Source organism: Trachinotus anak, unplaced genomic scaffold (genome assembly GCF_046630095.1).
Source record: "Trachinotus anak isolate AG129_WGS33_773 ecotype Australia unplaced genomic scaffold, CSIRO_AGI_Tana_v1 ptg000015l, whole genome shotgun sequence".
In the NCBI taxonomy this organism is placed as follows: Eukaryota; Metazoa; Chordata; class Actinopteri; order Carangiformes; family Carangidae; genus Trachinotus; species Trachinotus anak.
The window spans coordinates 14,960,027-14,987,774 of record NW_027273866.1 but is presented as its reverse complement, the minus strand read 5'-3'; the positions used below and the strand labels follow the sequence as shown (position 1 = coordinate 14,987,774).

The 27,748-nt window shown below is 41.8% G+C and overlaps 1 protein-coding gene across 1 annotated transcript; it reads right to left on the bottom strand.

The window, feature by feature from the left end:
* Nucleotides 1-788: 788 nt before the first annotated feature.
* On the bottom strand, nt 789-27,641 carry frmd6 (FERM domain containing 6). The gene is made up of 14 exons (XM_071497983.1): nt 27,474-27,641; nt 16,888-17,204; nt 16,094-16,184; nt 13,858-13,937; nt 12,509-12,585; nt 12,218-12,404; nt 10,642-10,797; nt 10,387-10,452; nt 9,514-9,582; nt 5,770-5,944; nt 5,059-5,367; nt 4,710-4,841; nt 4,362-4,453; nt 789-4,055 (listed from the first exon to the last, which is right to left on the bottom strand). The coding sequence occupies exons 2-14, from the start codon at nt 16,984-16,986 to the stop codon at nt 3,765-3,767; spliced, it is 1,824 nt and encodes a 607-aa protein (XP_071354084.1). The 5' UTR covers nt 16,987-17,204; nt 27,474-27,641; the 3' UTR covers nt 789-3,764.
* Nucleotides 27,642-27,748: the final 107 nt, after the last annotated feature.

The window sequence follows — 27,748 nt, the reverse complement described above, 5'->3', positions numbered from 1 at the left end:
TGCATTGTAGGAAAGTATCAGCCAACAGTTGTTAGGATGTTTTAATGCAAAAATGCACAGTTACTCCATGTTTAAATAAAAGTGCATATGGGTACTTTCCCGTCAAACAGGAGGACTTTAAATGCCTCATCTGTGTCTCCTCTGTCCTTCTGGCCATTTATTTGGCTCATTTTCTGCTTTTTGACAAAATAAAGTTATTTGTGTGTTTGAACCGATGCACAAAAAATGAGAAGCTGGATCAGAGTCTGAGAAACGACGCTTGTGTCTCATGTGTCAGACAACACTGACACCTTCAGGCCGACACGATCCTCACATGATCATCCTTTATGGTATTTATATCTTGCCATTCTGTATTTTTAATTTCTATTCTGTCTACCTCAGTATTCTATTCTATTGTATCTTTGTATTCTAATACACCGGACTACTGTAACAACCTAATTTCCCTTCGGGGATGAATAAGGTCATCTATCTATCTATCTCACATGAAGGTAGACGTGTCACAGCAGAGGGCAGCACACACTCATGAAACAGTTTGGACACGTCCTCTGTACATCCCTGAGGACCAACACATACTTATTCTATCTGATAACACTACATCTAATATATTTCACTGGTAGTTTTATTGTTGTTTATTGTTTGTTATTGTAGAGAAAGCGTTTCTTTGTTATATTTAAAGCCAAGGAGGATGACAAATAAGCTTTTTGATTCTGAATTGACTGTTTATTTTATCATATGCTGCTTTTGTTGCAGTAAAAACAGCACATAAACAAAACAGAAAACAGTAGAACTTTGGTAGATAAATGTACCTTTTTATTGGATATTGAGGGCGTTAGTACCAAGAAGGCACGGACCAGACTTCATAATAACAAATCATTTTTTTAAGTACAGGGTGACAAAAAAAATCTTTTTTTTTTTCCTGAAGGGAGATCCTTTCACAGAAAGGACTATGGACACAGACATACAGACTCTTACAAAGTGTAAGTATGACCATATATTGAAGTCAGAGAAGGACGTTAGAACAAATTATGAAGACTTTAAGGACATGGGTTATGAGTGTATGGCTATGTACCTTAACACATACTGTTTTAATATAAGACACATCATTGTCCATCAAAATATGACTTAAGACATTTTCCATTAATGAATAGAAGTAGTTATAAGTGGAAAACAGTGAAAGAAATTGTAAGAAATATAGTTGTTTTTAATTACATAGCAGTATCAAATTCATGTATTTGTTATGTAATACATATATATCTTTTTTTTTTAAACTGTGTTCCGATGTTGTATTGCTAACCAGGGATAACTTAAAGAAATTAATTTTGTCTTGCATGAGTTTGGAAAGAGACAAAATACCACATTATACTGTTCAGCTCTGCACCATAAATGGCTTGTTAGTAAAAGTAGCCGAAGTTTGGCTGCGCATTTATCATCTCATCTGTTGTTTTTGTTTTCTGAATGACATTTCAGAAAAACAAAAACAACATGACCCAACATGTCCCATCTGCAGATGACTCGCAACAGTGAACACTAAACATTTACAGAGAGAGTTTGACATTTTGTGAAACTTTGTATTTTGCTTTCTTGCTGCAAGTTAGATCAGAAGATTGACACCATGACACTGACACATGACAAATGACAAATGACAAATATGAAGCTACCACCTGCAACTGTTAGCTTAGCTTAGCATAAAGACTGGAAACAGGTGGAAACAGCTAGCCTGGTTCTGTCCAAAGGTAAAAAGGCTGTAGCTTCATATATTGTATGGAGACATGAGAGTGGTATCAGTCTTCTAATGTAACTACACACAAAAAAGTAAGTAAGTGAATTTCCCAAAATGTCAAACAATTCCTTCAATATCTTTTTTAATTAGCATTTTTTAAATAACTGAAAGCATAATTTCAGCCACTTGTATATGAAACTTAAATAATATCAAGAGTGCATTCTCAAATCTAAATGTAATTCTGGTGTCACGTTAAAAGGTTGCAGTGCAGTGTTTCCCACCAAATTCAAATCTGAACGGTGTTTAAATAAATCCTCTGTTTTCACCACAGAGAACTTAAAATTATTATGGTTGTATCTTTAAAAAAAATGCAATGACATCTATTTAAATCAAACAAAAACTGAAAATTTAAAGCTGTAACTGTGGCACTTTGAGTCTGAGCTGCATGATTTATGAGTAAAAAACATCTCGTTTGTTGTTCTGACCTGCAACAACCTTCTGTTCTCATTCACACCAGTTGTAGTGTATTTTAAATTTGAGATGTCATGTATGAGTAATAAGAGCTTGTAACAGATCCCGTCAGTTCCCACAGGCTACAGTTCTATTGAATCTTACTGTGGGATAAAAATAATGGAACCAGTCTTTCTCGTTCAGAGCCACAGAGCCATCTCACACGTCCCTAATACTGACACATACATTTGATGGTAATACTGAAGGATTGCAACCATGCACAAAATAACATGTTCGACATACAGAAGTCTGGACAACTCATACAAAAATACAACATGTGAAGCATTTTCAGGTAAAATAAAAGGCTGGGAAATAAAAAAATGTAACAATTTCCAGTTTAAAATGAAACAAGACAGATGAGAAGTAACAAGAATCAAAGGAAGACATATATGTATGCATCAAAATGTATGGTTTGTTTTGGCTGGCAGCCAGCCCGGGCTCCATTTTGAGTCTAGATTACAGGGGAGCTTTGTGGCCACAAACTCAACGCGAGTCAGGACATGTAGGAACTAACGTGACCTCATTCCTCCCTGGATTTCACAGGACATGAAACAGTCTGAAATCATGATCTTTTGTTACTGAAGCTGTTGAAAGGCTACGTTTATCTGCTAATGAAGCGTGTGTACAATGTTATGAAATAAAAAATCTGATGGCTTTAACCTTTAAAAATGACTAAGGTGAGGGTGTGTGATTGTCAAGGCGAGGGTTTGACACCTGCATAGTGTGATGAAGGCACGTCAGGTGTGTCTTCACATGATTAACAGTCCAGTCTGAGGGAGAGAGGGAGGTTGGCACACTGCACTTCCTGTTGAGGTAAAATGAAGTGGCATAGAAGAGGAGCAAAAGGAGCCATGGCTGCTCTGGCTCAAAGGATTATGGGTCCATCTTCCCTCCCACCATGACTTGAAAAATGTTTTCATCATGGCTGCACACTGCAAGAACAATGTGGACGTAGAAACATGTCATTTCTTGTCTTTGGTTCATAGCTCAAAGTGATTTTGTCCTTTGTGTCCTCCACAGAAAATCTTTGATATGCTCGTCTTATGTCTGTCTGCTGTAAGCCAACCTGCGCACACACAGTCTGTTTATGAGTCCATGGAGCAGGCAAACACCACGTGAAGATGGTAAAACCAGTTTGGAGGAGTTAGATTTGAATAAAAATGTTTTTTGTTTGTTTTTTTTTTAAAGAAGAAGAAGAAATGATCCCTTTTGTTCCTTTCACACGGGGGGAGCAGCTTGGGTTATATTTTAAAGACACAGGTTCTCTTGAGCCCAGTGTTCATTCTTAAAATTTCCATTTCAGCCAGAATCCTCCATATTTATTCATTTATTATGTGTTATAAGTCTCAAGTGGTGACTGAAGACACAGCCGACTTGCTGCCAGTTTACTCGTCCCTTCCATTTGCTGCTAAGAATAGAAACCACCTCTCCAACACTCCTCTTGTCTCGTTCCCTGAGGGCTGAAACATCTCCACATCTGACACGGAGGAGTGAAACGGTCACCCTGAGGTGAAATGCTTTGCTTCCGTCTCCGTCACACCACAAACTCTGGGACCTCGTCGCTGGTCAGGTCCAGGGAGAAGTACTTGTTGGTTCTCTTGATGGGAAAAGGGTGCTGCTCGCCGAGCATGCCGGCGCGCTGATCAGCCAGGCCCTGGTAGCCGCCACCATCGCTCAGCTCCTGGGCGCAGCCGAACGTGTAGCTGTGGGCGGTGTCCTGGCAGAGCTCCGCCCACTGCAGGCAGTCCTTCTGGTAGAGCCGGATGTCGTCAAGAGACTGGCTGTGCCGGTCGGTCGAAGACTCAGGCTTCCTGCATGCAGACGTCTGCGAGTGGAAACAAACAAATCAAACATTATTATAAAAGCTGGAGAACATCTGACTTAAAGGATAAGACGTCTGCTGGAAACAGCACTGAGTTACCTGAAAATCAAATACTGTCATTTACTTTTATTCTGAACACAAACTGCATCATCTACTTTAAGTTTGTTGTTTTTGTTTACGTTCATCACCATGACCAGCAGGTACATTGCAGACAAGCGGCTGAAGAAGGTGCAACATCTTATATCCCACAAAGTTCAATGTATTTGCTGCAGACAGTGCTGTGAAATCTGTGCATTCATTCTACACTACCTGCGGCAGAGACTCGATGCTCTGTCCTCTCATCTTGACGACGGTCTCCGAGGAGCTGGAAGTGGAGGAGCTGACATCTTTCACTATCAGTCCTGCGGAGAAAGGATGGTCGTGTTTTAGTTACAGTGTTGAACAGTATTAAACACAAATTTGCCTTGAGTTTTATTACTGTGCCTCATTTTTTTATGGCTGTTTACTATATTACTATGTCCAGCACTCTGGTTTTAAATCTTATTCTTCTACTGTTTTAGTTTAGTGATGGAAAACTATATGTTACTCCTCTAGATACTAAATGCTGCTGTAGAATGATGCAGACTTTTAGTGGCAACATGAATAAACTGTATGTACCAGAGTATCCATTGGTCTGATCAGGGGACATCGTCAACATGTCCTCAGTGATGTGGATACACAGCTCCTGGTCCAGAGCCATCTCATGTAGCTCTTCATAATCTTTGGGGTCGTCCACCAGCATCTCAATCTCTGCAGGAACAAATGTTGCATGAATTATTACAACTCACAATAAAATCACAAAAAAAACTAAAACTTTAAACTAGTAATCTGCATTTTTTTGTGTCTTGCTTTTACGTTGTTGCAGCTTTATTGGTGTAAGATGTGAAACAGATGCAGGGGATCTCTATATTGTTTTTTCCTCAATGTAAATGTCATTTTAGATGAAACATCGACTCTTCACTCTCACCATCATCGTCTAGTATGCGCTCCTTGCCACTGCTCTCGATGCCGGAGGTGTGTGAGCTCCCGTGGCTGGTTGTGGATGAGCTGCAGGTTCGTAGGGGCCTGTGTGGGGCCTGACCCGGGGTCCTGAAGCTGTCTGTCTCAATGCCGGAGGTGTGTGAGCTGCCGTGGCTGGTTGTGGAGTGGCGAGACAGGCGTTTGTGGTGAGACATGCTCCCTGCGCTGCTGCCGCTGGCCCGGGAACGTTTGTCCAGCTGCTCCATGTCCAGTTCCAGAGCATCGCTGATGTACGACTCCCTGTACTGCTTCTTCTCTGAAACCAGACAAATTTGAACATTATATAGTTATTTCCATGTGCCAAAACACACAATATCTATTTTTTAATATGTACAAAAGTGTAAAATCAAAAATAATAATAAACTTTATTTATAGAGCACTTTTCCTACAAGAGATGCAGCTCAACGCTTTACAATAAGAAATGGAATATGTTGGACTTTGGATTATCTGAGCAGCTTCCAAGCAACAGAGACTCCACAAAGCTACTTGTCCCATGAGGAGTTTTCGCTGTATATTAAACTACTGGTGCAAAATTAACCAGCACTAAAATCTTAAGGTTTACAGCTTTAATGTTATTGTGTTCTGGCACACATTGGAAAACCAGGAGATGAAAGAACTAAGAAGAAAAAAAAACCAATATGAAATTGTTGGGGAATACCTTCGTTTTCTTCCAGTCGACGGACTTGTTTGAGAACAGGTTGCAGGTTCATGTAGAGCCGGTGGCTGTTGCTGAGCAGCTGCAGGAGGTGGCGAGAGCGCATTGGACAGCCCGTGTAGTAGATGAGTTTACGGGCCGAGGGGAGACCGTCAGGAAGGATTTCAAACTTCTTCCCCTGAGAGCACGGAGGGAGAAAAAGATGAATGATGCATGTCGGTTACAGGACTCTGTGATTTACAGCAGTTAATAATGTAAGCTTATGAAACAGGAATGTGGCTCATAGGCAAAACTCAGAGGAAGAACGAAGGCTGTTGAAAATTATTTTGCAGCCAAACACAATGCAACAATGAGTTCATGTATCTGTTTTTCATTTCTTCACACAGACACTGAAACAAAGCATTTTGAGCAGTTTTGAGGGTTTTCCAGGGAGAGGACATGTTGGCTGAATACACGGAAAAAACTAAAATGGTGGGTTTGTGCTTTCTCCTGTGCCTTTTGGCAGAATCTCGACCCAATAACAGCTGTCTTTGGTGTCAGCGGGGTTGTTTTCAATACAGACCTATAAACATTTCTGCAAGGGTTTGGACTTTCAAAGGCGCTGGGTGGGTTTAAAGCCTGCGAAAATGCAAAGAGCTGCACATTTCTGACCACAGCACTGAGCTTTCACATCATTTATCCAGGCTTTTTTAAAGATGCCAGCTGATTCCAAGTATGTTTACAGCCTGTGCATAGTTTGGGAAGCACATTATAGGTATTCAGCTGTGCACTGTAGAGAAATACGTTCATAAAGACTAACTGACAGTTCTTTGACAGTGGCTTTCCTCTGAAAGATCATTTTCTGTGGGCAGAGGTATCCTTGAGGCTGAAAGATTTCCTGTTCAAAACCCTGGACTGGCAGGAAAACTCTGGGTGGGAAAATGAAGGAGAAATATTCTCTTCCATCCCTCAAGTTGAGTGTTTGTCTTTAACCTCAAACTGTCCCTCTGGAGCTCCTAGTGGCCACCAGTAAAACACTGAAGCCGTACTGGGCAGCAGCCAGGTGTGAATGAGCCAAACACAGTGAGTCAACACAGGGTACAGCTGCATCACATCTCTATTATAAACCCAGGCTTTTCTCTCTGGTCATACTTTCTATCTGAATCGTTTTGCTCTGCTCAGTTTTTACTCCCTTATTTTAGTTAGTTTACTCAGAAACGCCACACTTCAATAGTGATACTGAACATGTTCAGTCTAATTATGCCTTTATTCCATAGCCAGCAGTGGAGAGATGGCAGGAACTGAGAGGAGAGAGAAATGAGGATCAATATGTGACAAAGGTCCAACACAAACCAAGCACTTTGTGGAGCAGGGTCTCTGCTGCACCCCTGGGCCACCAGTGCTAGAACTTTCCTCGTCCCTGTGGAAAGTTTTTAATTAAGTTTTATGCCTTTACAAAATGTTCGCCTGGATGTCCACAGGTTTTCAAAACATATCAACCGTGTATAAATGGATAGAGGACAGTCTCCATTTCAGAGGGATGTATCGATGTTGGTGGTGGAACATTTCATAGATTATGTGACTTTTATTGTTTTTCTTTTCCATACAGGATGAAATGTTCTGAGTTACAGTTCCTATTGTGCTTTGAGTAAGTCAGTCAGATATCTGTGGGCGATGCTGTGTTCATGTCGCATCAGAGTCACCAAGTCAACATCAGAGATGCAATTAACTTATAAGTTGTAGTTTAATAATACAGAAGAGCCAGAAACCAAACAAATGTGGACTCACTGCAGCCAACATTCATCATTCAGGGTAATTAAACCCAATCTCTATGGATATAATTCTATACTGTCAAAGCAGAGTATTTTTAACCCTCTCATTACCAATTCTGCAGGAAAACAACAGTTTAAGTTTCTTCAATGACATCGTCTGAAACTCCTACACATGGTTAATCTTTCCCATCTCAACCATCCACCCTACTTAATGTGAAATGTGAATTAAATGATTTCTATTGATGAATGAATCTGTGGAATCTGTGAGTTAATCTGTGCTGTTTCCATTCATATGTGTGCGACCTCAGTGTGTTCTATGTTTACTTATCTATGGCATATAGAAGAAGAAGCACAATTTCTGCCCTGCAAAAAGGGAAAATATGATCCAAAACCCACACACATGAAACGACTGCTTCCCTGCTGGTGGTATCTCTAATCAAGACCAAATAAAAACAGCAGCAGACTGGTTTCAGGCAGGTTATTAAAAGGTGTTCAGAAACCACTTAGAAAAGTGTCTTATTTCATGCAGGACACATGGTCAGTCCACCTAAACTCTCTGCACACGACAGCTGGACAGCTCTCTCCCCCTTTACAGAAAGATCTCCCTAACAGGCCACACACATCGAGAACTCCCTGCATCGCCAAGCGGATGTTTCATCCAACAATCCCTCAACTGCACCAGCACCAACCAGAGTACTGGCACGTCAGAAACTGGCCCTACATCCGACACCACAGGACAAGGACGATGACTTCATTTCAGCCTTCGGTGGGAGCAGATTGAGCTCTTCTGGACTCCAGAGAAGCATAAATGCAACTTTGTTTTCCCTTTTTGCATCAGAAACAGCAAATTCCAACCTTTTCTGACACTGAGCAGAAAACATGCCCCTCCTTCTATGAGACCTCGATACCAAAGACCAGCTAAAGTCATCCTGGCCAAAAGCCCAAATCCAAAATACCCCTGAAACCTTTGCAACATCTGGTGTTTATTGACCCACACGTCCCTCCGCCCAGCTCCGCTCTCTGGCTCAGTCGGCCGTTGCTGCAGCCGTGGTGGCAGCGGTGTTGGATGACGTGACTCGTGGGTGGGGTTGGAGGAGAAAGCCTGTTATTCAGGAGAAGGGTGGGACGGGGCCACGACGAGCCCTTCACGTCCACAGTGAAACCACAGCCACGCCACCGCTGGTTCACTCTCACGATGCCGCAGACAGCAGACGCAAGGAAACCACCGAAAATACAGGAATGAGGAAAACAGGATGTCTTTAGGGTGAATGCTCCAAAATTAAGCCAAAGCAAAACTCAACCTTCAACTTTCTGGGACAACAAGTTTCTCAGAGGCCGCTAAACAAATCCAAAATTAGAGTCACAAGGAGCTATTTTTTGTGCAATAGCAGAGATAAGCAATAATGACCTCTCTGGATTGTGATTAATGGCCGACTGGCAGAAAACGTGAGGGCATCAGAGTGAAACAGATATATAATAAGCTTCTCTGCCCTCCTGCGATAACAGAAACCCTATGGAAGCAAATTAACCGACTGCTGTGCTCAAAGTAACGACAGCTGACTCTGAGAAGATTTAACAGGACTGTCCTTCAAAGGGCACAGGGACGTGAGCGACAGCTGATAAAACAGATAAATCACGAGTCGTGTACCTCATATGAGACAAAATACTGCTGCTGATTACAAAAAAATATGTATACAGTTTGTTTGTGTGTGTGTGTGTGTGCGCGTGCGCGTGGATGTGCAAAGAAAGTCTTTCTAAATCCCTGATTAGTTCCAGAGGACTTGCAAGGCTAAGATAAAACAGCAGTGTGGAGAAAAGAAGCCTTGCGTAAAAATTTCCAGGACCCTGAGAAGGAGCTAGGCTTTCACAAACATCGCCATGAGCCAGGGGATGCTCAGGTTTCGTCATCGTTGAAAATGAGCAAAGAAAAATGTTACCTATGAGAAATGCTTTGAGCTTTCTGTAGAAAAAGGTTCTGATGGTGCATCTGACTCACCACAAACACCAGTTTCCCCACGTTGGTCCAGGGGAAGTCATACAACAGCTGCCTCACGGAGCCGACGTTCTGCAACACAGAGGCAGACACATGAAGTCAGTGATCAAAGCCTCAGTATATAGATGCTTTTCAACTGATTAAAAATTCAACAAAGAAACAATCACAACGCTGCTGCAACACACATGTAACTAGTGTCCACCACTGAGCTCTAAAAATCTTCTTTTCTTGAAACAAGTTAAAAAATCTCCCAGAACTGCAGCAGGAGTCATGTTGCTTGAATTGCAGCCATATTCTATCTTCTGTCAGGATGTCGAGACCTACTTCTATAAGCATCTCGAAAAAGATGGATGTGCACAGGAAACAGGTTGAAATAACTTTTTTTTTTTTTTCCATACCGAATCAGCCCTGCATGTATTTAAACACAAAAAGATGTTGGTGGGGCCATGAACTGCCAGTTACTGATCAAGGAACGCTGCACAACAATTCATTACATCACAAGGAAGGTTTACAATGCTCAGGAAAGTTATTAAGCTGACAAACAGTTTATGCTCCATCTTGATCTAAACAGAAACGCAGCCTTTGTGTTGATGATGGATGAAGTCTCCGGTTGTGTGCAACCGCTGTGCCAAGGTAGTGGCCTCAATAAAACAAGACTGCAGTTTGGTTTCTGTCTGAACACAGGCTGAGACTTTTAGCTCCCAATAATAAACAACAATTACTTCATATATGTAGTGCACTAATCTTCAATAGCACAACATAAAGCAGGAAGTAAAAACCAAAACAGTCAAATCCAATCAGAAATAAGAGCCACCAGTAAGCAAAGTGAAAAACCCATATTAGACACATCCTTGATGACCAAGTAAGAAACCGTACCTGAAATATTTGAATTCCACGTAAAGTCAGTCCCAAGGTAAGAGACGCCTCTACTTCCTTCTTGTCCTGTGGAAAGAAATGAAATCAAACGTAGATGATAAGAAGATTGAGCCAAATTTGATTAAGTAGAATAACCAGAGATCCAGTGAGCTGTTAAAATATCAAATTCTCCCTTAGTGAAATATAACACCAATAACGCAGCACAATTTGCAGAGATTTATTCACAACAACTGCACACGTCTTCCCATCTCTCACCTTGTAGAGTCTGTAGTAGTGGACAGTGACGTCATCGAGCTGAGCGCACTCCTTAATGTACTTGAGGTGCGCCTCTGAAGCTGTGAGAGCAAACTGGTCTTTGTGCATGTTCGGGATGTGCCTCAGGATGTACTCACGGCCACGCTTGGCTATCACCTGGGCAGACAGAGAGAGAGAGAGGAGAAACGTCAGGCTTGGCTGCTCTGAAGTCGTACAGACTCATCGCAGCAATACTTGTTCTGTCGCAGAATGACAGAACAAGTTGTGAGCGAGGATAATTAAGCTGCGTGAACAGATGTCACCCTGTAGGAGGCTGAATGAGAGCCGGAGACAGGAACTGGAATCACACTTGCTAAGCTTTGCATGTGGTTTTTTTAAGATTTTGTAAGTACGTTTTCTAAGCACCTAAATCTGTGGGGGGATTTACTGTAGGGCAGCGCTCATCATCAAACAATTTCCTGTCAACGCTGGTTTCAAGTGGTGATAAGGAGGCGGGAGGCTAATCACAGGAAGTGGAGGGCAATCAGACGGGTGTGGCGGTGGGGGTGGAGGATGGAGGTCGTGGTGAGTGTAGTGTGGCTGGAGCATTTCTCAAGATTTAAAAAAAAAAAAAAGGAGAAAAAACAGTGCATGTGCCACTTCCAGGGACAAAAATAAACTTGGTGTCCCAGTTCTCTTTGTCCCACATGTTCTGTCGCTAAGTGTTTGGTCAGCATGATTAACGGCAGGGGGCTACAGACCCACATACTGTACGCACTGCAGGCCAGGACACTGCCTGACAGTCTGAAACACACCTCTACTGTAAGTTTCAGCCTCTCAGTCAGTGATACAGCAATTTATTTCTGGTCTTCTTTGGCTTAGACCTACTCAAGGAGAGGGTGTTTTTCAAGGACGTTCACTCTGACTCACTGGATTATCAGACAATCTTAACAGAGGGATTTACCAGTTTAACGCATTAATGTGTTTACTGTGAACTCACATTTAACACTGTTTCTCCAGGGGTTTATTAAAATATAAAAACAGTGACAGACATTCCCATTATTGGATAAAAAGCCTCTATCTAGCATCATGAATTTATATTTTGACTCACTTTTAGATTTTGCAGTTTTGATAACTGATTATTTATTTGCCAAAAATGTTCTTATTCCAGCATTTTCAGTTTCTCTGTTTTATATCATTGTAAACCTTATAACCTAATAAGTTTTAAACTGTTAGTTAGACAAAGCAAGATATTTAAAGATGTTATCTTGGGCTCTGGAGAGCTGTGAAGGGCATTTTTGTTATTATCTGACATTTTAGAGAAAAATCAACTAATCAGCAATGGTGAGAATAATTGGGAGATCAACTGATAATGAAAGCAATCCATGCAAAGAGAGCAAATGCACGTGAGCCAGAGAGAAAATGTGATATTAATAGGAGATGTAATTAGGTGCAGGAGAACAGGGAAGAGCCAGATGTGATTGGGTGTGAACATGAAGACAAGAGGAGCTCAGTCATCTTAAATCATCTCCTTTTCTCTGATAAGTTTGACACACAAGGCTTCAGACCACATACGGTACGTGTTAGAAATACTCACCCATGGGGGGAAGTAGGCTTCAGGTTCAAAGTACTTCCCAAAGTGCTTGTTGCGTTTGAAGTTGCCGAGGTCGGCCTGCAGGGCGAAGGCTGCCAGGAGGAAGTAGGCCTCCTCCCTTTGGATACACTGAGAGAGCAGCACCTGTTTCCTCAGGTGCCAGTAGTAGTAGTACCTGGCTGCTCGGTCGCTGCAGAGTTAAACAGATTATATGTTAACTGGTGCTGAACTGAGCGACGTCAGCACAGTTTGTGCAGGTAAGTCATGCACAGTCAGTCTTGGGGCTTTACTTACCTGATCAGCCTTCCATTTTCAACATAATACTGAGCTCTGAAGTGAATGATCATTGGAGGGCCGAACTGGTCGATGCCCTGGAAAACACAAGTGGAAATCCTTGTTTATTGTCTACAACGGGCAGAACTCAACATCAGTTACAGCGAACAGTGTCAAGATTGAGGGAAAGGAGCAGTTTGGGGGAAGTTTATAGGCCAACAAAGTGAAGTGAGGAAACTATGTGTTACTGTCTCCAGCTGGAAAGTGCAAACTGCTATAAACTCTATTTCTCAGATGTTATGTTACATGATACAGTATAAGCAAACACAGCACATCTGTGTTTACCAGTTTGGCTGATCGGCCACCAGTTTATAGACATGAGGATACAAAAAGTAAAAGGGAAAAATAATCCCATGGTGGTAAATTTCAGTCTCAGACATATTCAGTTCCTGTTAAAGACACAGTCCGTGATCTGAATGTAAACTAAATACAACAGCTAAATCAATAACAACTAAATAAAAGTTATTCATGTTTTCTGATGCTGTTCAGATTTTGTTGACATCAGTTTACAAACACACAGAAACAGGCCGATAGTTTTAGTTATGAGTTATTACAGGAATAGTTTTGGAGATGTATGTTTGTTTGCTTCCTTTCCAAAACTTAGATGAAAGGATAAATGCACCTCTGGTGTCTGTGTGAATGGAGAATGGAGTTAAAGCCAGGAGATTAGCCTAGCTTAGCATAAAGAATGGAAGTGGATGGAAACTGCTTCTCTTGCTAGTTCAAAAAAGATCAAAACTCTGGTCCCAGCACATCGAGAGCTGACAAGTCAACACAATATTTGTTTAAAGTACATGCAAACATAAATGTAAAAACGACATTTTATGGTTTCAGGGGAGTTATAGAGCCACATACAGTGACTTCCTGTTGCATTTTTGTTCCACCATCATCCCTGCATAGAGACTAATACCTGTGACCACCAACTGTGTCTGGTAACCTGAGCTTTACATGGAGATGCCTATTGTGAAAAAGTGATATTTTCAAAAATGTTTGTTTCCTTTAACCATTAAAAATAATACATTCTTTAATAAGTCATGTTCTGCAGTCACATATACAAATATACCTACAATTTATAGATTCATAAATACTGAATAGGCCTTTGAGGAGTTGGCTTATATTTCCACTTCCTGTGATCTACCTGACGCTGCAGTTTATTTGGATAAATCTTTTGAATCCCAGGTAAAGGATCTATCACATCCAGTTTTGTGACTTAAGTCTGAACCTTGCCTTGTGTAGCTTTAAGATGTTGACTTACAGTCCTCTGCTCACGTTATAACTGGAGGTGAATCGTCCTGAACATAATTTCTTACCTTGCTGGCTTCTCTCTTCCATTCTTTGGGGCAGTATTTGGACAGTTTCTGATCAAGCTCCATATAGATGTGTTCATTATCTGTCAGAGGAGGAGGAGACAGGTTTAGCTCACACACTTTTTCTCTGTTGTCACTGTGTGTGTGTGTGTGTGTGTGTGGTTGTATACTGTATGTGTGGATGTATAGGTGCCCTCCTGTTTGGTGTGCTTAGAGAAATCCCTCCTGAATGAGCCCTGTTCAAAGGCTGGCTCAGAGAAATCACTTCAGACAGCCTCTGCACTTCCCTTTGTACTCAGAGCCTCTGGTGCTCCTTCTCATTTCTTCACCTCGCTCTGTCGTGACTTAATCTGCTCCTGAAGAGAAGCCTTTCTTGAGCTGCAGCCTGCTGATCTGACAACTCAGACTTTCTATAAAATGAAAACCTGTTGAAAAGCTAAAGTAAATGAAGAGCAGGAGCTGAGCCTCTCTGACAGAGCACCAGTGAATATTTCTATCAAATATGGAAACAGTTCTGAAGACTAGAGGACTGGAATGAGTGTGTTTACATGACTCGTGTATATTCTGAGCAGTAACTTCCATGTAAACGCCTTGTTTTCACCATGTTGAATTAAAACATTTCCCTTGGAAGTTTTGGTTTCATTCGGTGCTGATTTGACTTCTCCACACTGGAGACTTCTGACGCCGTCCCATTACAGCTGAAGTCATTTAGTTTGTGGTGCTTAAAGAATCCAAAAACTACACTCGAGAAACTCAACAACAATGACTGTTTCCAGAAACAATATCCCTGTTGCTCAGGCTGATCCAGACCTCACTGTGAGAGGCTTTCATTGAGAACTATTTGTGTGGTTGTACATTGGTGGAAATGTAAGTGGGCCAGAGGGTTAAGTGGGAAAGTATGATTTTTGAGATCTGGGTGAACCCTTAAAGTTAATTCTTGTGGTCTATTAGGTCAATTTCCATAGACAGGAACATTATTTATGGCAGATTATGAGAAGACGAGATCTGGTTGATGTGTTTATGTGCAACAACAGATATGTCAAAAAGTGGAAGGATGTCATGAGAGCTTTGTGGAAAAATAAAGTGATGGAAGAATGAAACTGAACCAATCAATCCAAAACTGCTGGAGGGCGACAACTGACAATTATTTTCATGATCAAACAAGTTCCAAGAGCCCGAAATGACGTCTTGGAATGTCTTGTTTTGAACAGTCCGTAGATCAGCAAATATTTGCATTTGCATTTTAAGCTGACAGTAGTAAAATTTTGGTGATTTTGCTCAAAAAACAACTCAAACATTTACATTTGTACACACAGTGACAGCTAATCTGTCACAGAAAACCACATGAGGAGATTTTAAAATACTTCCTTGTACTCATCCATGCTGGATATATGTTTTTTTCCCCCTCTGAGATAAATCTCCAAACAGCAAGGACACACAGATGTATTTGAACCCACGTTTGGGTGACACACAGGGAGTGGGTGGCCTCTGTTTGCCTTGGGGATTTCATGCTGTTCAGACAAGCACTTCAGGAATGTCCCACAATCAGACCCACTGGCTCCTGCTCAACTGACCTGCTGGGCCGCCATTGGCTCATGTGGAGGCCAGCTGTCTAAAAACACTGCCTTCGCAATTTACTCTCCCTTCGCAGTTGCCTACAACTGTCACCCGCCGTCTGCCCAGACATGGTGACTCAACCCTCACACATGACCCTCGCCGAGCCTCGTCACCATAAAAACAACTTTAGCCTCGTTGCACAATGGGAGGCAGTCAGGACGGGGCAGCTCTGGTTCCTGGGAGACCGTCGTGACAGGTAGGTGAGAGATGCTACGTTTAGGACAGATTCCTGTTTCTCAGCCAAGTTAATGGTCTGAGGAAAGCAACTGCCTGGTTACACTGTTTTCATGTGGCTCTGGTACTCTTTACGAGTGGTTTCACTACACAGTTTGCATGATGTAACCGCATGCTGTCTAATCACTGGGAAATTTAAATATCTGAAAGTAAAACTGAGGCTTTGTACACACAACTGACCAGTCAGTCTCCACTAGTTTAGAAATGAAGATGTGAACTACACAGTCACTGAAAAAAAGACTCTTCTGTTAAGCTGAAGGGTAAACAAGTAAAAAAAATAGGTTAACTGTGACTGCACAGCCCGAAACAACACATGAGACTACACAAACAGAGGTAGGAAGTGTTTGTTTGTTTCCCCTCGACAAATCCCTGAGACAAGGAGTCTTACTCTGAATAACACTGAGTCCAAACAGGTGACAGTCCTTCAGCCTGAGGAGGTCACACACCTGGACCAACAGTTCCTGGCACAAAGTTTTCACCTGAGGAGGAAATAAGAGGAGGAAGAGGCTCAATTTTAGCTTTTTAAGATCATTTGTTAGCAATTGTGTAGATAACACGAACACAGTCACACATAAGCTAATGTCGGGAAATTATCTCATATTGGTACGAACACAAAACTGTTTTTTGTAAGTAGCTGCTGTCAGCTGCAAGGAAATAAAAACGTATTATGAAATGAAAAACTCTCAGTGAAAAAAAGCTTATTCACCAGAAAATCAATACCACTCTCATGTCTGTCGATAAATATGAAGCTAGAGCCAACAGCCGGGAATCTGAGCTTAGCATAGAGACTGGAAACAGGGAAACAGCCAGCCTAGCTAACAGCACCTCTCAGGTTTACAAATGAACAGATTCTAATTTTATTTATTTATAACTTCAGACTCAGCCAGTCTAGCTAATTTCTTGTCTTTATGGTCAGATAAGCTAAGCTAGCTTTATATTTACTGAACAGACATTAGAGTGGTGTCAATCTTCTGATATCACTGATTTTCCAAATTCGGCAAAATGTCAAACTATTCATTTAAATGTGCAAACTATATAAGAGCAGTGAAAGTGTCTCTCTTTTCCATTTCTGGACATCAAGTTTATCTAGAAAATAAGTCATTTCCTCTTTAAACAGGTGTCCCCTGAATGTCTTTGCTGCTCGTCCCTTGATATTGAAGAAGTGATTGGATATCTACTCACATTGACTATGACATTGAGGGTGTCATCATTGGGCAAAAAAACACAGACACAGCGGCGGTCCTGCATAGTTTTGTTGTTGTGGAAGTTCAGTTTGTTCATCTTCGTGTGGCTGGGACAGGACAGGCCCCTCCGCCTGCTTCCAGGGCTCTGGGCCCTCTAACGACCCCCCTCCTCCACCACAGGCACCGACACCACCGCGCAGTCGCTATAGCCCTGCTTCAGCTGCAGCCCAGCACAGTCACACCAGCACCTATAGGCTCAGCAGGCCAAGCAGCACTCACAGGGCAGGACATGTGGACGTGAGGTGTCGTCCGACACTGTGGAGACACAACAGAGGAGACAAAGGACATGATGTCAGTGCACTGTGATGTAAGCAAATGTGTCGACTATGAAGATGTGCTCTGTGGGAAGAGGAAGAGGCGAGGGCTGCGTGGTTGACATGAAAATGATCATTTGAAAATCTAAACAAGCATTTAAAAAGAGTGAATCTGCAGGATACTGGGGAAATAAAAGACAGATGAAGTAAAAGGAAGATTCCTGTTTATGTCCATGAATATGTGACATCAGTGCAGGGGAATGTCAGAGACTCCAGAGGAACATGTGAGCATCTGTCTGGAGAGGAACTGATGAGGTGTAATGATGGCATGAAGGAAATAGAGACAGAGCGAGTCATACCGAAAAAAAACAACTGATTTCTATCACTTTATAACACAACAAAACCAGTTAACAAACCAGAAATACAACACAAAAAAAAGCTATGTCAACACACTTGACTTGAACAGCTGTGAAGAAACTTGTATGGGGCTTTAGAAGATGTCTTGGTGTCTGATTTTGTTGGCAGCTCAACATTTTTCTCCTGGCATCAGTTTTGTGTCAGTTCTGTTGATACGTTTTCAGAGGTTTGACATGGTTGAATTTTTCTTTGTCCTCTGAAGCTTGAGGACACTGACAGGTAAATACAAGCATTTCAAATGTCCCTAAAGCATTTTATTCTAACTTTAACTCCAGCATTGTTTAAAATAAATGTTAACTTTTCTCTGAATAGAATTCTTTATTATCAGAGCAATGTTAGTGTCAGTGTATGACAGCAAGTGTTTTCCTTTCTCCTCTACCAACTATATACCTCTCTCCTTCACACACACACACACACACACACACACACACACACACAAACACCCCTCCAACTTTAACAGTTGTTCCTGAGAGCAGCCAGTGGCTCACAGCTTGAACTGTGCCTGAGGACGTGTGAGACCTCCAGGGGGTGTGAAAAGTCTCAGACCAGACAAAAGAATTTACAGAACAATCAGTCCAGATTATCACTTCTTCCTGTTGAAAGTGCCTCACCTTGAAGCCACGTTGTCATTGAAAACAGACAGGATGGATAGTGGGCAGGGTCACATTACAGAGTGAAAAACCATTTGCATTATAAAAGATGTGAGCGGGGAATTTAGGTCTTATGCACAACATACAAATGTTGAAGAGGCTCTGTAAGCCATTGTGCCACTACAGCATAAACAAAGTTTAGGTTTCACTGCAGTGTAAGGCCTCCTCCAACTTTCCAAAGACATGAAAACATGAAAATGTGGATTTAATAGTGTTAGTCTGGGTTTTAGAAGCTGGGAGTGAGTATAAAAGTGAATAACCAGTTTTTAAATCAGTGAATTGTTACTTTAACAAAGCAGCAGGTCGATTGTCTGTCAGCAGTGGTAACACTGACATCACCGACCAGACTGAAGCCAATAAACAACAGCTTCTGCTGCAAAGTCAGAAAGTGCATTTCAATTCAATCCGCCTGCTGTCCGCATATAACGCCGCTTTGTTGCTGCAAAGACAGGGAGCATTGTGGGTAAAGCAGCCATAAATACACCTACTGCTGACATACAGCATCAGTTCTCATTAAAGCTGCTCATTGCATGTGCAGCGTGGTGGGCAACCAGCCACTCAGCAAAGTCTGCTGATGAACCATGACTGGGACGGCTGCCTGCACTGCTGCTGACCTTGACACATCACTGCTGCACTGCACACACCAACACATGTGTACATGAAATCAAAAAGAAACACATGTACATCAGATGCGCACACACACACACACACACACACACACACACACTTGGTAAGTTCCTGCCATGACCATATGTCCGGTGCTGCTCCAGAACAGCTGAGCCGTGTGATGGCAGCAGGGTTAATTAGAAGTGAGATCCATCTAATTGGATCACTTCCATACATCACTCACTTCTTCTCCAGAGAGCAAGAGTGATTCTGGTAAACACAATAGTTGCAGAAAACACCTAGTTTTGAATTGTTTTGTTCAGCAGTTGCTGCAGTTTCTAACACATGAAAACAGACAAGAGCGGGCAACAAATGATCCTTTATCACTGCCTTGATTAATCGTTTGGACAAGTTTCAGAAAAATGTCCATCAAGTTTCTAACCCAAAGTGAAATCTTCACATTCAAAAGCGGCTTAACAAGGGCTCTTGTTAACAGAAATAGAGCAGGATCTCTGTGTAAAAAGGGCTTTTAACTATTCTTTGTCTTGTCAGATGATGGCTAATGTTGTTCTCCAACTCAAAGAGGTGGAAGAAGAGGACATTACATTGATTAGTTGATCCTTCAGTGTCTGATTGTGATGACTTTTTCTTTAAATGACCATAAATTGCAGGTATGGACATTTTTACAGTGTTTTTCTGAGCTCAGTTTGGATACAAACTTGGAATATCACAGAACAGAGTGTATGGTTTTCTTTGCTGTAACTTTCACTAAATGCCACAGATCTACCCTCACAAATGGTGTGAAACAGCTTAAAGAGGCATTTGTCTCAGGTCTTTATTCGTGAGGGATTTAAATCTGTGCACAAGGTGGAAACATTCACACATCCAGCTTATCCATGTCTTCCTAAGGAGAGTAAATGGCCCTTGAAGCAGGCGCTGTTGAAAACGTATCATATTGCATTTACAGCCAGAAATATGATTCCTGACTTCCACAGACGCATTACGACTTGTTTATTGTATTGTTGAATATGAACGTTGAAAGCGGACACCTAGCCTGGTCTCATAAGGAGACGGGTAATTCAGACATAACTGAGTATAGTCATTATTGATGGGTTTAAAAGCGTATTGTGTCATGTCTGGTCTACACATGAGACATCACCACAGAGGGAACGTCCACCGTGAAATTAAAGGGCGGATTCTCTTACATTCTCTGTACTGGGAACACTGTGTGTGAGTGAGGAGGATGCTGGGTAATGAAATTACTGCTGCTTTCCATCCCCCTTTCACTGCCGTGCAAAGTGTGATGTAACACGAAAGTCCATCTAAAGCAACACACGCACAAAGAGCAGCCAACTGAGCTTCCTCCTGCCTTTCAGTCTGAAACAGGGATTCTGTCAACGTGGCAAACCTCAGAGTCAGGCATGACACCAAATCCCACACAGGGACACAGAAAGAAAGGGCCTCTGTCACAACTATACCTCTCTCTTTCGAATTCTTTCACTCCTTTCACATCGGATGGCTGCAGAGTCTCCATGTCCAACTGCCGGAAGATGAAGCCAAAGAAAAACTGCTTCTAATTGAAGAAGGTGGAACAGACCCTCTGAAGGAGGCTGTCACCACGCTGATTTAAGAATAGCTTCAGGTACAAAATGTGTCAAAGCGTAAGAAAGGGGAGAGAGGAAGAGGGTGCATATATATGGCAGTGGGAGAGAGAGAGGGAGGGAGGGAGATGGAGTGAGGCAGTGCTCAAAGCTCAGGCATGAAAAAAGAAAAAACTGCTGCAGTCAGGAGAATTCCTCACTAACATCTGCTTCTCATTCCGACAATGGCGGCCTTTGATTCCTGATGCACACAGCGAGCAGCGCCGCCACCAACTCCATGTGCCCACAAACTGCATCCTCTGACAGCTTCCTACAACCTGGAGCAGCATTTATGAGCCGTAATCCCTGATCTGAAGCTAGAAAGTATTTGGACATAAGCCTTTCTGACTTGGCTTCACCTGGTTTTTGAACTACATGTGTGCATCAGGACCATTCAGAGTCAGTTTGGTTGCCCCCTTGTCCCCCATACCCATAAAATGCATGCGTTTGTCTGCCAGAGGTGGTTTTATCCAGTTTTTCCACATTTTTAGGATAACCTTTTAAGATCTTGGTAGTTTTTAATTATATATTTTAACCAGATTAAAGATTTTGGTCATTGGACATCTGGATCTCAGAGAAACAAAGAGAGCAAACATTAGTGGTATCTCAGCTTGAGGCCCCTGCAGGATGATTTTTAACTTGACTCTGCTTTATTCTGTATATTTACTGGTTTTGATCTTTGGGTCTGTTTGTTATGGAGAGGAGCGCTGCCTGGTAAAAACCTCCTGATGGATTGACACTTGAAGAAATCCTGTGTGCGGCCGGCAATGGTGGCGACAGTGGTGAAGACAACCGCTCCTATGATCCCACTACGCTGCTTTGTTTTGATTGAGAGGCCTTTATTTTTGTCTCGGAAGTGAATTTGTGTGTGAGCTAAAAAAAAAAAAAAAAAAGAACTCACCAATAAGCTGGATGCCAGCAGCAGAAAGACAAAGACAATCCAAATTTTATGCAACCAATTACATGGAAGGATGCCTGTTTCATGGTTTGCAGATGCTGACACACACTGCCCTTGCTGAAATATTTAAAGGGCTTTCTTTCAAAGGGCACGGATTTCATAAATAGTGCCAACAACTAAATCCGAGTGGGAACTGCCCCCCCCCCCCCCAATTCCCTGCCAAAAGATCTGTTTATTCAGCTGATGAGAAACGTTGCCGAGCTGACGAGCAGCTCTAAATCACATTGGACACAAGATGGCATTAGCCTTCACAATGAGACTTCCCCCTTCTTCTCCGTTTAACCTGCTGATACACTAAAAGGAGGGGCTGAACGTTCAAAGTAAACAGGAAGAAGCACGCTAGTGGGCGACATGCTTGACCACCCAAACCACTAATCCTGGATGGTCTAAACATCTATTTTGGATTCTGTCTGGCTTGTCCTGATGTCAGGAAGTGGCCGCTGTTGTATGTACTGGAAAAACAACAACTCGTTTGTTTATTTTACTTGACAATTAAAGCTACCCTGACTGTGACAGGCATTTGTGTCTATCTCTGCTGTCAACAGTCTGTAGATGTATACATATAACTGTGACCCTTGCTGATATTAATAGTGCCTGAAAGCATGTTTAGCTGCTCCCCCATAAATACGTGGATGCCCTGTGTGTGTGTGTGTGTGTGTTTAGCCTTTAAGCCTAATCTCAGGCAGACGGGAAACACTGTGCACTATTTAAGACCTTTACTCCCATGATCCCCTGCCCATAAGATCTTCTAGCAGATATTTGTATTTTGAGTGTCAGAATTCCTAACAGGGAAGGTAAACAATCTGTTTTTGGCTCAGAGCCAAATCAAAGTCTGAGAACCTTAACTAGATTTTAATGACTTATTGAAAGTTGATGAAATGTAGCTTCTGAATTATAGTAATTATCCACATCACAGGCAGTACTAGCTCCAGCAAATATTAAATCCTTTAACACAAAGTAAATTAAATATATCTCATATAAATCCAGGATATGAGAAAAACAAACGGCTGGGTGTCCTCCTTAATCAAATGTCACGCTCATTAACCCCCCAAGGTCACGTCTGTACACAGCATGGTACTGTAATGCTGTTATATAATTCATGGATAATGTCAAGGAATAGATAGTGGGTGGCCTCAGGCTAATCTACTACTCACATAGTAAATGCAGCTGCAATATTTACTGCACATTATCTGAATTCACTGGAGAGGTTCTTACTAGAAAGGAATTTTGAAGACTTTTAACATCATTTGGCTTTTAACTTTTGATCAAAAGCCTTGCAGCCTTTGTCCAGGAATTTCTGTGGATGAAGAATCTGGACCGCCTTCTTACTTGATGAGTCATCCTCCATCTTGATGGGAGATGCAATTATGAAAGTGACAGGGAAAGACTTTCTCAGCGCCTGCCTTCACCAACAGCCTTGCAAATGCCAACACACCAGATTCCCAACTGCCCTGGTTGAGTCGTTTGTTGGCCAACAATTAAAGACTCGTGGCACCAGTTATCAGGATAAAGAGATGTGATGTGGAACGACATGATGGGTGTTACTGCTCATTCTTGGCAAAGGCTTTAGGGACAGATTAAAGTTTAAATCTTGGAATCTTTGGGAATCTCACGATTCAATTTGGATTCTTGGTGTCACAATTTAGTGGGCTCTTTTCTTAGGCTCTTATGCAAGCACAAACCATTTCCCTATATATGTAGTCTGGTGAATTGCAATATGAAATGTAACTGGCAGTTAAGCTAATTGGTCTTGATAAAGGTCAGTATCTGATGAACAGATCAATACAGGGAGTATGGGAGTACACAGCTTTTTTTTTCACTAACAAAAAACAAACCAAAAAAAACAAAACAGTATGGTTTCAATAACTTAGAAACAAGTTACAGTCTCCAATTTGTATGGGAATACTGATCACTGCCATCGGCTAAATATTTTTGTGGGTCATAAACTAGTTTATCTGTTTCGGAGTAAGTTTTGCTGCAAGGCTAGTACAAAGGAAATTAACTGTCATTCACAAACTTGCAGAGCTAAAGGTCTTTTGAAAGTAAAGCAAGTTTCTCTATCTGAGTTGGCTGGAAATTTTGCAAAGTTGGGATGTGTGCGTTGGCTGGAGTTTGACGCTCTCTGTATAATGGCATGCAAAGTATTTACAAGCTATATCTTACAAAATGTTCAACTATTGATTTTTGGATTCTTTAAACTTCAAAATCGCAAATGATAACTGTGACTTATGTTCCCAAGTTAAAATGATCACATCCTGTAACGTGTAAGGCGAAATACGTAGGCTCTTTGTCAACAGTAATGAAAAAGCAACAGACAGCTCAAGCAGCAAAGTTCAAAATTGAGTTCTCAGTGAAGAACAACTTACGTTCAGCTACCTACCTTTATGGAAAAATTACTTCGACATTCATAAAATCTGGCTTCCATGTGTCTCTGAGCAAGGGCTGACAGTACACACACACACACACACACACACACACACATTTCAAACTGCCTGCGCTACCAGACGTGTTAGAACAGAGTCAGCAGTCGCTCCCTTCCCTCCCCGCCCAGCATTCAGGCTTGGACTGTGCATGAGTAACCCCACAAGACTAGCATTCGCAGTGCAACACACCACCGAGACATCAACCTGACCATTACATATGCTCGAAATAGAGCACGCAGTATTAAAGGAGAGGGTTAAAAATGAGCTGCAATTATGACAAACCCCAACCTAACCCTGTTGTTTTGTTTCAATCAAAGATCTTCCGTTTTGACAGAATGAAAACGGTTGTTGCAGGTGATCTGATCTGTGTCCTGTGTGCAGCTTTTGTAAAAGGGATTGCCTTCTGTATTGTTTACAGTGTCACACCTGAGCAGACTCATGAGATTGAAATGTGCCATGTCTTTTTACTCAGGAATAAACTGTGCAGTTGTTTATCTGCAGCATTTTCTAAAATAGAAAGTAATGTCAATAAATATTTGAAACTTGGCAGATACAGCTGTATGAATCCACCTCTCGCAGTCACTTGATAAATAATGCAAGTCCATGATTTGGCCCGATTGTTCAGCCTACACCAAAACCCAAACCCAAAAATGTACACCTAGAATAACAGTTTTAATTTTAGGTTATAAATATGAAAACTTTGGTCCCAGGAGTGAACGTGGGTCTCAATAACATGTCTCCCTGCTGAAAACCCTATCGAAATCACCCAAATATCCTACAGGAAGCATGAGAGCTGTAGTGAGAGGAGGGTAAGATAAGTTGATATTATCTTCAAGGGGTGCTGGCAGGTTAAATCTCTGTGGTCCACTTCCTTGAAAGGACTCAAGCTTCACTAAGGAGGCCAAGTAAGCAAAGGAAAAAACACAATCCAAGGAAAAGGGAGAAAGGGACACAAATGCAGGAAGAACCAACCCCATTTTCTTCTCCCCCCTTTGGTGCACTTGACACATGGATAAAAGGAGTCATGCAACATCCCTGCAGTTGCAAAAACAGGCATTCAACACTGATGTTTTCATATTTTCACTTAAAATCATGTTTTTTCTTCTTCTGTAGAGCGATTTCAGGACTCGCAGGGCCATACATGCAGTAAAAGCACAAAGTTAGTTTTGAAAAATGTACGGTCATGTCTCTGGAAATCAGGCCGTTTAAAAGCTGGCTTTCCTGAGATACAAGGTTTGCGTTCAAAATGGGTTAGATAGCATATACTGATAGCAGCAGAGAGCCGAAGGCACCTGTATAACTTACTGAATACACACTCACATACTGTAAACACAGAGGAGATAGCTCATGCAAGGGGATTTTAAGAGATAGAGTTTCCCCTCCTTTATGACAATAACAGTAATCTCATCCTTTCTCATGGACCTGTAGCACCCACATTGTCCTTAGACTCAAAATATGGTTCCTCTTACACCTTATCTTCTAGCAACAAGGACAGAGGCAGATTGGGTGATAAATTCAGGCGAGAGCATTTATAAACAAGCTTACGAAATTGTGTAAAAATCCATTCCTTGCATGTATCAGACGTCCCTTGGAGAATTTGCATTATGTAAAATGCACATAACATGTTATCTCGAGTTACCTATGCATAGCACAAGAGACACTTTCTTTTTCAGCTCAGATACTGTGTCTACTAGTTTTTGTATTCATGGGAGAGTTTTAGCAGCCAGCCCCAAGGCTAAGGATTGAGCTTTTGATGCCAAGTTTAATACTGAAAAAAATCACTAATAAATTCAGGAAAACAACAGATCCTGCAAAGTGTGTAGATGACATACAATGTCATATGTGACGTCTCATTTCCAGGAGACAGCACAATAAGATGAAGGTAAAACCTCCAGGATGAGATAGCAAAACATATCTGCTACTCACATAAAGTGATCAGTGAAGTTATGGCGGGGATTGCCTTGTGCAATTTTAGGCCATCCCATCAAGCATTCCTACTCAGATTGAAATGAATGAGTCACCGACACACTCATACCAAGCACCTTTGTTCCCACATTTCCTTTTTGTTTCCTATCCAAGCAGCACTCTTCCTGTCCAGCCAGCACCTGCACCATCTCTCCCTTTCATTCACTTTGCTCTGGTACACCACTAAGCCAAGACAGTGTCACAATCACAAAAACACACGTTGTTTTTCTTCCGTCTTCCCCCACAGCTGGAGTGGCGACCTAGACGGCCAGCCATATACTGTATGCTGGCCTGGGGAATGAGCCACACAAGGTAGCTGATTAGCCTGCCATGTGTACTGGATGAGTTTCAAGTATTAACAGTCCTTACAGGGGATCCCCTGACTGACTGTGCTGATGTCTTCAGAGTAGGCCAATCGTCTTGATTTCATTTGTAAATTGCCAATTTGAGAAATGCAGTAAACATCACTGTGCAATGTCTGAGCATTGTGAAATAATGTTTACGACATTACATTAATGGCCTCATTAAGACTTAGCAAAGAACTTATGACTAACAGATTAGTTTAGACAACCTCGCAGTTGAAGTGCCCTTGAGCAAAATATCAAGCCCATAACACCTCCAGGGAGTGCTCACCTCCTGACTCTGACCTCTGTGGAAATGGGGCAAGGATAAAGATAATTTGACTTTAAATGGACATCATTGAGACAATGCACAGCAAAAACTGGAGGACCCAAATAATGTTCACAGTCTAATATGAACTAAAACTTTGCTTAAAAACGTGAGGATTCCCATCCCCTGTTTGTCCCTGACTGCCCTGTGGTCTAATATTAAACAGAGGTGACATTGTTGGCATTCCTGAGTGCTAAGGACACAACTTTTCAGTTTGTTCAAAAGACAAAAAGGAGGTTGATTAGCATGGATTCCACATCATTATGAGGCATTCAAGTTCTGACATCCTCAGCACTTTGCAGCCCTGTTGTAGGTGACGTTGCTGGATGTCTGGGGCTGTTCTGACATGGTAAGTGCCCAACAATAACACTGGAGGAATTCTGGCTACGTTTCCCACAGGAATTCTGTCCTTTACTGTTATAACGCGCTGGAAAAAAGGAGAAACTTTACACATCTTCGCTTTGCCTGAAGTTGGTTAACGTTTATACAAGAAGGGTACGTGATAAAGTTAGCACACGGTGAAAAAAAAAAACATAAATATGACCGAATATATATAACTTATAACTCCCAGTCCTACTTTAGCTTCTGAATAAGTCTGCGCCATTATGAGACCAATCCTTAAACCATGAGAGGAGAACTCGACTCGGATATTTTCATGGCTCCATTCCCTGTTAAATATCCTGGCAGCATCACCGTTGGCGAAGCAACAACCAACCAACACAACTTAGCTTTGCAGAGGGTTTAAACTGTTAAAAAAAACAAACCCAGCTTCACTAATCAATATGTTAAATTCACATTAACAAACTTTTTTTCTTCTTCTTCTTAAAATATAAAAAGTCGATTTGCCGAAATGACGTCACAGGGGTCGTAACCGTTAAAATTTCCAGAATAAAAAAAAAAAAAAAAAAAAGGGTAAAGATACTGAAAGCATCTGAAACTCACCGTTTGATGAGAAAACAAGTTATTCCTTACAAAAAATGTTAATCCAACCGGTTAAAGTTAGCGTTCTTTCGCCAGCGGAGGGAAAGACATCCACAGTTTGGAAAGACGTCGGGAAGTTTCTGGGAGCAGTCGTCGTCCAGCCGCCGTCGACGGGAGCCACATTCTGCCGCCGCTGCACCCGCAACAAGCTGATAGGAATACATGTGCGGCGGGCGGAATCCTGGACGCAGGGAGGCGGGAAGCCGAGGAGGATTTCATACTTATAAATCAACAAC

Coding starts and splice junctions, on each gene's coding strand:
- frmd6 (XM_071497983.1), bottom strand. CDS start 16,986: ATGAACAAACTGAACTTCCACAACAACAAAACTATGCAGGACCGCCGC. Junction 16,185..16,887: donor CCCTCAATGTCATAGTCAAT/GTGAGTAGATAT, acceptor TTTCCTCCTCAG/GTGAAAACTTTGTGCCAGGA. Junction 12,405..12,508: donor GAAAATGGAAGGCTGATCAG/GTAAGTAAAGCC, acceptor TTAACTCTGCAG/CGACCGAGCAGCCAGGTACT.